Source organism: Amblyomma americanum, chromosome 3, assembly GCF_052857255.1.
Source record: "Amblyomma americanum isolate KBUSLIRL-KWMA chromosome 3, ASM5285725v1, whole genome shotgun sequence".
Lineage (NCBI taxonomy): Eukaryota > Metazoa > Arthropoda > Arachnida > Ixodida > Ixodidae > Amblyomma > Amblyomma americanum.
The window spans coordinates 181,179,013-181,189,622 of NC_135499.1; the positions used below are offsets into that span (position 1 = coordinate 181,179,013).

At 42.3% G+C, this 10,610-nt stretch overlaps 1 protein-coding gene across 3 annotated transcripts in view; it reads left to right on the forward strand.

Annotated features, from left to right (window-relative positions):
- LOC144125557 (uncharacterized) overlaps window positions 1-10,125 on the forward strand; it is a 38,081-nt gene extending 27,956 nt beyond the window's left edge. Inside the window, exons 1-5 of one of the 3 annotated variants that reach the window (XM_077659043.1) lie at window positions 2,614-2,757; window positions 5,644-5,795; window positions 7,247-7,314; window positions 8,111-8,197; window positions 9,917-10,124. In XM_077659043.1, coding sequence (XP_077515169.1) covers window positions 2,644-2,757; window positions 5,644-5,795; window positions 7,247-7,314; window positions 8,111-8,197; window positions 9,917-10,053 — 558 coding nt within the window. In that variant the 5' untranslated portion in view covers window positions 2,614-2,643 and the 3' untranslated portion in view covers window positions 10,054-10,124. Of the gene's footprint in view, window positions 1-2,613; window positions 2,758-5,643; window positions 5,796-7,246; window positions 7,315-8,110; window positions 8,198-9,916 lie in introns of those variants that run through there. The other 2 variants (XM_077659044.1, XM_077659042.1) reach the window with 2 other exon arrangements.
- Window positions 10,126-10,610: the final 485 nt, after the last annotated feature.

Sequence of the window (10,610 nt, forward strand, 5' to 3'; positions counted from 1 at the left end):
CTTGAGAGCGTTAGCTCTTACTCATCACGTTTCGAGTTTTCATGGGGTCTACTACGACCCTGAGATCGCAGAGCGATCTCTGACAGCAACTGGAAAACAGCACATCTCGCATTGAGTTATTTAGCGCCATCTACAATAGGATTGTAGAAACAACCACCTGCCGCGTGCCAATGATGACATCACGATTCAATACGGTGGATGCAGGTGTAACTATGAGTATGACGTCAGGGGCGAAATGGTGCCATAGTTTCGGTTTCGCCAATACGAGATGGCGGCCATTAAAATTGGTTGTGCCCTCCCGTCCGTTTCCCTCCTCACTTAAAAAAATTATTCTTCACTCACTCCAATACTGCCCCATTACGGGACCGCTATATCTGCCCACATTCGTTCCGCTATGTATACTCTACACCGACAACCAGGAGCACCCATCCGGGGACAGTTGTGCACTGAATTTTGTATTGAAATAAAATCCTATGGGTTGAGGTATAGAAATAAAACAATAATTAAATAAAAGGAAAATAAGTATACGTGCAATTACTAATTTTAGTTGTTGCCATACCGCCCCGCAAGCTGAAATCTAGGCCCACCTTGACCCCTAAAACGAAGCGAATTCCATTTGGGACACACAGTAAGGGCCTGCAACTCGACAACGGGCAGACGTGCATCGTAATTTTCGTGATAGATAGCGCTAGGCACCGATTGCTCAACTTGGTGTAAAAGGTATGTTATTTTCCGAAGCGCTCAGGGTTTTCTTCACTGGGACAGCTGGATGCAGAAAGACTTTCGTTTTACGCATGGCCAATAAAGCTAACGCTCGTTACTTCAACGTCTTCCAGGCGGTGGCGGCCTGTTTCATCCTGCCTTGTGCTACCCCGATTCCAGGACCAAACGATTTCGAAGTTTGCCGTTTTCGTGGCCTCAGTGCAGGCGATTTCCGCACAGTCATGGGTTTGCGCCCTCACAAATATTAATTGCATGTCATAACCAGCTCCAAACGTAAAAAAATTTTGGCCCTGGTATTAGCCCTTTAAAGCCATTTCATAAATTCAGCCGACCTTTCTGTTAGTATTTAAACGATTCAACGCGCTTGCCACTGGTTTTTTTTTTTTTCAATGACATCTGCGACATCATCCATGCATCGATCTGAGCATGAACTGATATCGAGTTCCGGGTTTGTGTTTTTCCTGTTTTATAAGAGTTCTACTTCGTAATTTTAAAATCGCCTGCGTCTCTGAAGCCAGTGAACTTCAAGCTTTGCTATGCGGTCATTAATACAAACTGCTGTAAAAGCCATCGAAGTTTCCCTTTAGGGCACTTCGTACACAACTGTTTCATTGTGGTCACAAATTTTTTCCAGTGAGTGATGTACCTTAATCTGATTTTAGTTTGTTGCACACAAATTTAGAATCATGCGAGATCGGAAACTGTCTGCACGTTGACTGTAGAGAGGAATACAAAAACTTAACGTAATTACTGGATCTCTAATTGATCCTCGATGCCCGGCATAAAGCAACGTTGTTTAACATCTCAAAATAACACAATAGGAACGGTTATGCATACCAGCTAGCTCGGCTCATATATTTCTTTCAACGTTGCATAGAGATAATGCAGTTTACACGTTTTAATTCATAGTGAATCAAAAATTTATCGCCCTGAACACAACGGCGCACATTTGTTCTTTGATCACTTTTTGAAACCCCAAAGTCGTGCTAAATTCTACTGCTGCCAAAATACTGGAATAAATATATTTATAAAATTTATTTTCGATACCTCTAAGACTACATGAGGGCGAGGTTTTACATGAGGGGTGAGCCACTTTTTCGATTTGTTTACACTGCAAATGAAGGGATATATGCAAGGTACTGAAGCAAGAAGCCTCAAAAGAGAGCATAGAAAACAGTGACAAAAGTTCTCATTGTTCATAGGAGGCTGATCAAAAACAGCATTCATGATATTACACGATGGAAGCGAAAAGCAAAAGGCGCCCGTGTGCTGTGCGCTGTTAGTGCACATTAAATATCACCAAGTGGTGGAAATTATTCAGGAGCCCTCCACTGCGGTACATTTTCTTTCCTTTCTTCTTTCACTCCCTCAATTATTCCTTCCCTCACGGCGTGGGTCAAGTGTCCACCGAGATATGTGAGACAGTTGCTACGTCATTTCTTTTCCTCAAAATCAAAACCAAAATACCAGTATCACACGGCGAGGACGTGCACCTAATACGACGACGCAGAAACAATTACTGTGAGCTCAGCCGCCAAGCGGCCGTCACAGTGCATGACCTCTGAACATGTGTTCCTCTACCAACGAACAAAAGTGCTTATTCAACCGTGATAAACGATCTTCAGATAATAAGGCAGTACTGTACCCTTTTTAATAGAGCGGTAGGTATAGAGCAATTTTTGCGCCATTAGAAGAACAAAAACAAATAAAGAGAACATAGTCGCGAAAAATACCTTTTTCTCATCAGCAAGTGGATAAGCTACACTATATTGGACGGCCAGTATTCAATTATCCGGAGTTCATTCGCCCCCCCCCCCTCCCTCACAAATGCAACGCCATTTCTACAAGTACACGTGCGGTGCTGCTTAAAATGAAGCGAGGTGTGAGGCTCACTGCAGTAAATGTTCCTCCGAAGTCAAGATGAGATCACTGTTTTCGACAGCGGTGTTAGGCGTATGCATTCTGCTGGCGGTGCCCGAAGGTTGGTGCAAGGCAAATCATCAGCTTAAGCATGGGGTCGCAGATGCATTCAAGGCACGTGAGGAATTTTTTTGTCTTCTCCGCATTGAGGTGTATGGCAGAGTCGCTACCATCACAAACCTCAGAACGCGAGCTTAAAAATTAGCACTCAGCGTGTAGTTTACTTTTTTAGGGAACAATGTGGCTTTCCCAGTTCACTTCGTAACGAGCTGAGCAGAAGTGAGCTGCAGAAAAGGGATCCTTGAGAATCTGAGATATTGCAACTTAATCCGCATAAAAAATTTCACCACTTCGACCCAAATCACCGAAACGCATTTAACAGTCGCACATAAATGCGATCAAACACTGTAGAAGCTATCATTGGCTGTATACAGTGAAGAACGTATCTGCTGGGAAGAGGAGTGTATTAGATTTTTTTTTAATTTCATTTAACCTTGATGTACAGATTAAGTGGGTAACTCTAGACTTCAAAAACCTTTTTCTTCTGGTCCTCTTGTATTGTGATTGCATAAATTTTGTATCCTTGGTCTTCTCCCTTTGCTAATAATTGGATAAATGTTATCTACAGGATGGCTTACAGTGCAATATAATGAATGGCTCACAATCAGATTATGTTTCCTGCACTTCGCCAGTCCCGCAAGGGTTTGTTTTAGTGTCCTTGTTGTTTGTGGTGCTCATTAATAATATGGTTCATGATCTCTCATCTAAAATATGTGTGTATGCAGGTGATTGCATCATTTATCACAGCATTAAGTGTTTCTCTGAACATGACTATCATCAACAAAATATGAACTTTATACAGCGCTTGTTAAGTGGCAAATGCCTCTGAGTCCCACTAATTCAGTTACGCGTTACGCTGCCTATGCTGGCTCGTTTATGATCTCAACAGCTGTGGTGAGGGGCAGATGAAGGAAGCCCTGCATCCGGATTTGTCAGAACTACTGCTGCTTATGTAAATTTTACAAACTCTGTTTGTTCCGGGAAAAGCCAGAATGTTCACAGGACTTCTTTCTATATGAAGAATGTTTTCGTATTCGATTGACTCACAAGTTGTGTACGTGTCTCGAGTTGATACTTAACATTCTAAACCCACGAAAAGGCCCTACTCCGTCATCCACACTGACGTAGTATGCGCCACTACAATTTCTACTGCTGGACAAGGACACTGGTATAGACGTTATATAGAACTTACCGTGGAAAATAGGTGATCAGGTGTCAAAGAAGTATTGGGCAGCTCCGTAATAATTTTGACTACCTGGCGCTTTTGACCGTGCACTGACGTCGCACAGTACAGGGTGGTTTTAGTGCAGGAGCACTACTAAGCGCATTTTTCGATTTCGGGCGGACGTACTCACCTGTAGCATGCTATGTGGCAGGCCTGAACTAGGGTGAAGGCCTTTCGGCCTTTATCCATGTCTTTACGCAAAGGCCTTTAGAGTAAAAGTCTTATGGAAAAGGCATTCAGGGTGAAGGCCTTCATGGTAAATAGGTAAAGGACTTGAGTAGAAAGTCTATGTTAATGTCCTTTAAGTCAAATGCTTTAGCTCTTGAAAACTTAAGTGCTACTCCACGATATTACGCGCTCAGCCATGACAAATCATCTACTATTTTTTGCGTTTCGTCTCGAAATTCGGCAGCCATGGCCGGGACTCATTGTTGTGTCCTTGGGCTCGATAGCCAAGCGCCACACAAGGAGAGGACTTCTTGTTAAAGGAGGTTGGAGGTTCGACAGCATGTTGCGCAAGGAGACTATCCGCAACAAACAAGGGAAATCAAGGGCAAACTTAGGGTCAGAAGCGTTAAGCAAGCAACTTCGCAGACTATAGGATTGCCCTAACGAAGCAAGGAAGTATGCAGTAAAAAGATGTTGAACTCCTTAAAGGCGACCTGAGCTCGGCCCGCGTGATCATAACTTTTCCACTTATGAGAACTTCGCCTCGTCATTGCTGTTTCGCTGCTTTCTTTTCTGCATTTAAACATAGATTCAAAACAATGTTGGCCCCACCTGATCTTTTATCCACACTTTTACTGAGTTTTTTTACTAGTTGGCATAAGCCATTCCATGTGTGTTGAGCATCATCCTGTTTGTGTATGATTTTCCTGCACTTTAGAGGAAACATGACTTCATCCTTGCGGTTTTATAGTGCGGGAGATTGTTGATACCGATGATACCGCAGGCGATGGCGATATCAACATCATGTTTTATTCTTGAAGTAAAGAAGATGATGACGAGACATGAATGGAGTCAGAACGCAAAAACATACGCAAAGAATTGAGGATCTCGTGTAGGTGGTAGGCACATGTGGGGAACGCTGTGTTTTGAGCGCGACCACACCATTGGTAGACTCCATTAGTTTGGAGGAATCAATGAATAATTAATGTATTTTGTGTACTGCTGGTTGAAACCAACTCTTTCTTTCTGAATATCCGTCCTTACAAATATTTTTGAGAGAGTCTTTAAACTTTCCATAGACTTCAGCGTACAATGTCTATAGACATTCTATATAAAATCCCTGGATAATAGTCAATAAACAATATTAATCCTGTAAACAGTCTATAGAGAATCTATACATTTATGACCATAGACTTTTAATAAGTTTTGTCTGCAGACTTTCTATAGAGTATGAAAACAAAAATTAATATCTATGGGAAGGCAATAGAGTCTAACAAGTCTTAGACTGTCTATAGACCATATTTATAACAGCGAGAGTAAGCTGCTGTTAAGGAGTAGCTGAAATTTTTGGATTCACTGCCTGTGACATAGGTCTCTATGAATTTCCTCCCCGTGCCAAGTTGGTAGTGGAAACGGCGCCAATATTTTATTTCTTTAACCTGCACCCTCTGCGCAGGGACACTCTCCGCCTCTCCCTGCCTTGCTGCAAAAAGAAAAATTTTGTGTCGCATCTAATGGCCATGGTGCAAAATTCTATTTCGTTGCAGATCTTTAGAGATTTCGACTATGGTGTTGGCATATTAGACATTGATCAGGACGGAAAACTGGACTGCGTGACCGCCAGGCGAACGGAATTCGACAAAAACGGCCCAAGCGCCACGTATGTCTGGATTCTGCCAGGCCCCAACGGCAAAGAGAAGTAAATGCTAAGATCCTACGTTCTGCCTTACTGGAAGCGGTTCGTTTCTAGCGAACAATTAGGCGGCTTGTGCTCTGGGTTCTACATTCACTCGTGCATAATGTCTTTTTCTGTGTAGCTTTGTCTCGTTGGACTTTGAGCGCGCGCGGGTGCTCTCGAAGGCCATGTTTGCAAGAGCGTAACGGACGGACGGACGCAGCATGCGCCATTAAAGGCATTCGCCTTAACAGAGCAAGCTGGCTACGCATGTCTCGGCTATTTATATCTCACACGGATATTTTATGCTTTTCGCAACGAAGCTGCTATTCGGGGAGTCCCTACAGAAGTTTTCTTCCCGTAAAGAGGCAGTAAGAAAGCATTGCAGGAAGGGACCAAGGGTACGGTTGGTGCGTAAAATGATAGTCTCAAGATATCTTCCCATTCGCGGAAGCTTTAGCCTTCCAGTAACTGACCCTACCAACGTCAATGAAAGGAAGCGTTTCCACATCGCTGCCTTCCATTTTAAAACTGAATTTATTTACACTAGCTTACAAAAAAAAACGCTCATACAACAGTACACCTCAAAACAAACTGGAGGATATGGCAGCGAAAGGTGCTGTTCGGTGGCATCTTCTTTAAAATTCTGTCCTCTCCATTATTCAATCTTTGCCTTTAAGACTTCTTCCCGAAACCTAAGAATTGCAACGATGCTGCGAGCATCCCCCTGAAGTTTCAAAGTGCATATTTTTGCGCGCCTTTGGTGTTTGCCGCCCAACGAGAGAAATACACCGATACTGAGGGGGGCGGTGATTGATACGGGATTTTTCAACAAAAAGCACCATTCATAGCTCCAGCTCAAAACAACACTGCGACCATTCTTCGATCTACAGTACAAGGTTATAAATTACGTTCAATTCTAGAGATCATGGCGGTTTCTAGAAAATGATTATCAATATCGTCAAACAGGAAATGATGTGCATCAGCTCTCAGGTAACAAAAGGTGAACCTGCTTTCTTTCTTCAAATCGAGGGCGCATTGCCTGAAAGTTACTAGCGCGGCCTGTAATTCGCCCACGACGTAATTCGCTAAACGTATCTATTCCACACTGTGGACAAAAGTGGGCACGAAATCTTTTTTCTTTCACTCATGTTGCGTTCCGTAAACTTTTAAACACAGATGTATGCGACCTCACAAAGTCACCTCGCAATGTTATATTTCAATTCCACCCCCTCACTGCAAACAAGCGCAATTAATCACGCTAAAAAGCAAGCGCTTAATCAAATGTGCTCACTGCGACCGCATATTGTGGATGGAAAATTGACACAAAGGGCAAGGGTTACATTCACAAACACCGGATACAAAAATCTGTTTGAATCCTCCGCACAGATGGCCAAACCAAAAATGTAGAGACAACTCACATATCACCACATATAAAATTATGAGCTGTTAATCCATTCTTGCCTTTTTTTCAGAAAGAACGTAACCTTGCACATTCGGGCTGGGTCAGCACCTAATAAGCCGGTGTTCACTGTCGGCGACGGTAAATATGACCCACCTTTAATAAAAATGCATCTCAACCACAGCGAAGTTTAAAGGACTTTTTACTTTTCTTCGCTTCTTTATCTTATCTCGCCTACGGCCCCTACATAAATAAAAGCGAGCACTGATTTATAGAAATAGTTTCCCAATTTTGCAACTTTGGTTGCAAGTGCTTCTACTGACCTCATTGTAATTAAACTAGCTGTTGTAATAGGTTAGTGTTAGCGTATAAATTTTAATAGTTTCGTTTGCAGTGAATGCTAAACAGTGGACGACATGTTACCACATGCTCGAAAAAACCGCTTGTGAAACAAAATCCTTCTTGTCGAGCAAATTTACATCGTTTTTCGGAGGTACCATTTAAAACATTTCAAATGTAAGCTAAGGAAAAAACTTTAGCAGGCATATATATACCGGTACATCTCAGATGACGTCGGCATTCTAAAAGAAGATTTTGTCCTTTCTTTCTCCAGCAAGATTCATTCCGATGAGCTTAGAAGACTGCATAATAGCAAATCTGTCATAAGTAACGTTACTGCTCACGAAAAAGATAAGACGCTAGAGTTGAAACACAGCTTGTATAAAAGCGATGAAGGTGAACTGTGGCTCAGTAGACCGCTGTTCTTTTGCTAATCAACCTACACTTCATACTTATACTCTTTTCTGTTGATTGGAATCAAGAACAATTTCTTGCTTCAGCGTTGTTTTCATTTATACTTAATTTATTAAGCGCCAAACAAGAACTCCATGAAAGATCAGAGGGAATTCGACCAGCTTCTTGTGGTTATTTTGCGCAGGCGGAGCCCCTGAGCAAGCCGCAAACTTCATATACGCGGACTACAAGACGTGCTCCGTTTTTGAACTTCCATTCGACGGCGTACAAGGTAAAGAGAAATAATCTAGTCCTGAGAAGAGTTCAGTTATATAGTTTTTCTTTAAGTACAAAAAAAGAGACATGCGCATCTGAGAAGGTGCTTGAATTCACCGCGCATCTGAATTACATTTACTTAGAGTGATGCGCATTTTCTCGCTGAGGTCACCAGCGTTTCAGAATTGTGACAGACGCAGTTTCTCAGTTATAAAATGTGCTAGCTTTGCAATCAATGTGTCGAAAATATATATAAATAATACCATGTGATACTGAAGTTCTTTTCAGTGCAATATAAACTATCGCATATATATGTTACAGATCGTCCCTGCGTAAATATAGCGGCAGGCGCTTGGTGTAAGTTTTGTAATGAGAAAGCAGGAATACATTACCCGGCATTTATTATAACCGCGAATCACATTATAAGAACTTACATGAATCACAATGCAAAAATGAAAAAGGGGCAATCGATGATCTTGCAACAAGGCCTCTATTTTAGGCCAGCACAAAGCTATCCGAATTTAATACCGTGATAGCGTTAAGGGTCCCGTGTCTCAAAAAAGCCGGTGCCGTCGCCGTCTTTAACTGTGAGCGAAAAATTATGATGGAAGCGAGTAAATATAAAATTCCGGAAAAGGACACTGATCTGATTTCTCAGATATGTTTTTTAACCAAAGAAACCTATTGAGCGGATAAGAAAAATCTATTAATTTGGTTATAATTGAAATAAATCGAGGACCTTCGGATGGCGAGACGGGCACGTTATCCGCTGGTCCGTATCGTTGAAGCTGAATAAAGGTACTTCTCCTGCGCTTGTACTTATATGTTGTGTACTGTTTGTGTTTGAGTCCAGTTATGTTGAACTGTTTACCGTATACCATCAGACCAAGTGGTTTCTATGAATTAGTGAGAATGAGTAGCCGGAGCCGCTATGAAGCACCATCATCTTTTTTGTTCATCTGCGGCCAAAGAGCGCCATGGAAGAAAGTGTTTTCGTCAACTCAGGCTGGGCTCAGGCTTATTTCCCAAGCTTTTCGTCCTAAACAAGTCAACCATGAGACCGGAAGAAAGCTCGTACATACTGTATTGCCAGTGGGCACACGGCGGCACTGGTAATCAAATCCCTGCGCCATTATGTGCACGTTGAGAATACATAGCACTCTGCACCTTTATGTGCAAGGTGCTGTGTGTTGCGCCATGAAGGAATCCTCCGTAAGGATGGATCGATTATTATTCTTGCCTTTGGGTCATTACAAGGGTAGAAACTTGGGCGAGTCGGTAACGGTGATCCATGGAAAGTGAGAGTAGCGCAAAACGGGACAAAGGGACAGAGAAAGACAGACACAACACAGCGCCTGTGTTGTGTCTGTCTTTCTCTGTCCCTTTGTCCCGTTTTGCGCTACTCTCACTTTCCTTGGGTCATTAATGACGGTTGTTTAATATAGGGCTAAATACTCATATCTACCCCTAGCTGTGAAGTATTTTTTCTATAGGGCGTTGTTACTTATGGTACAAAGGAAAAGCATGTATCAGGACGAGAACCTTAGCAAAACAGGCAGGCCTCGGGCTGTCTTCTTACACCAAGGAAATTTGCGTACAGAAACAGGAAGAAAAGGTGTTTTTTGTTGAAAGTTTGTTCGTAACACTTTGCGTTTTCACGTCGTATCGAATGGTATTGCGGCTGCTCTACAACAACACTGGATGCTCACATGCGGCTTTCTTGGCACTGTTACAGAGTGCATGCTGTGGACGTCGAAGGAGTCTAAAGACGATGTCCCGCAGCACTGCGTCGAGCAGTTTGAAGACAACTGCGACTTGAAAAATGCAGCATACGACAAAGACACTTGCAGTCAGTTTGAAGATGACTCCTAAAACTATTTTATAGAAGCACCGTTTCCTGAGAGAGAGAGAGTTAAGGCGAAGTTGTGCTTTGTATTCGCATGTGAAAAAAAAAAATAAAGTTTTGCTTGGCTTTCGAACAGTGTCCACAATTCTGGCAATTTCAAGATAGGAAAATAATGTGTGTACGTTCACAAGCATGCACATCTCGCCAGACACTCAACAACCGCAATTGTCCATCACTGTAACATGTCATGCCTTCGTGCAAGAGGGCAATGGTTCTCTGCCATCTTCTTAACTACACAGAAGTGGTATAAAAGAATCCCGACGTGATTACAAGCACAGTTTGCTCAAAATTAAAAATGGATGTATTCATAAACATGTGTGGGAAAAAGATTGCGTTAAAGTTGTTCCCGAAGGGGCAAAAAGGCATTTGGTTAACTCACCTCAAAACCAAAGAAAACAGAAAAGTAAAAAAAAACGCTTCTACAATCCATTTATCACAAAAAGCGGCAAGAACACCGAGAGTTCACAGGTAAAAAAACAGCCCAAACGAAATAATTTCGACTATCCGCAAAGACATCTTAATG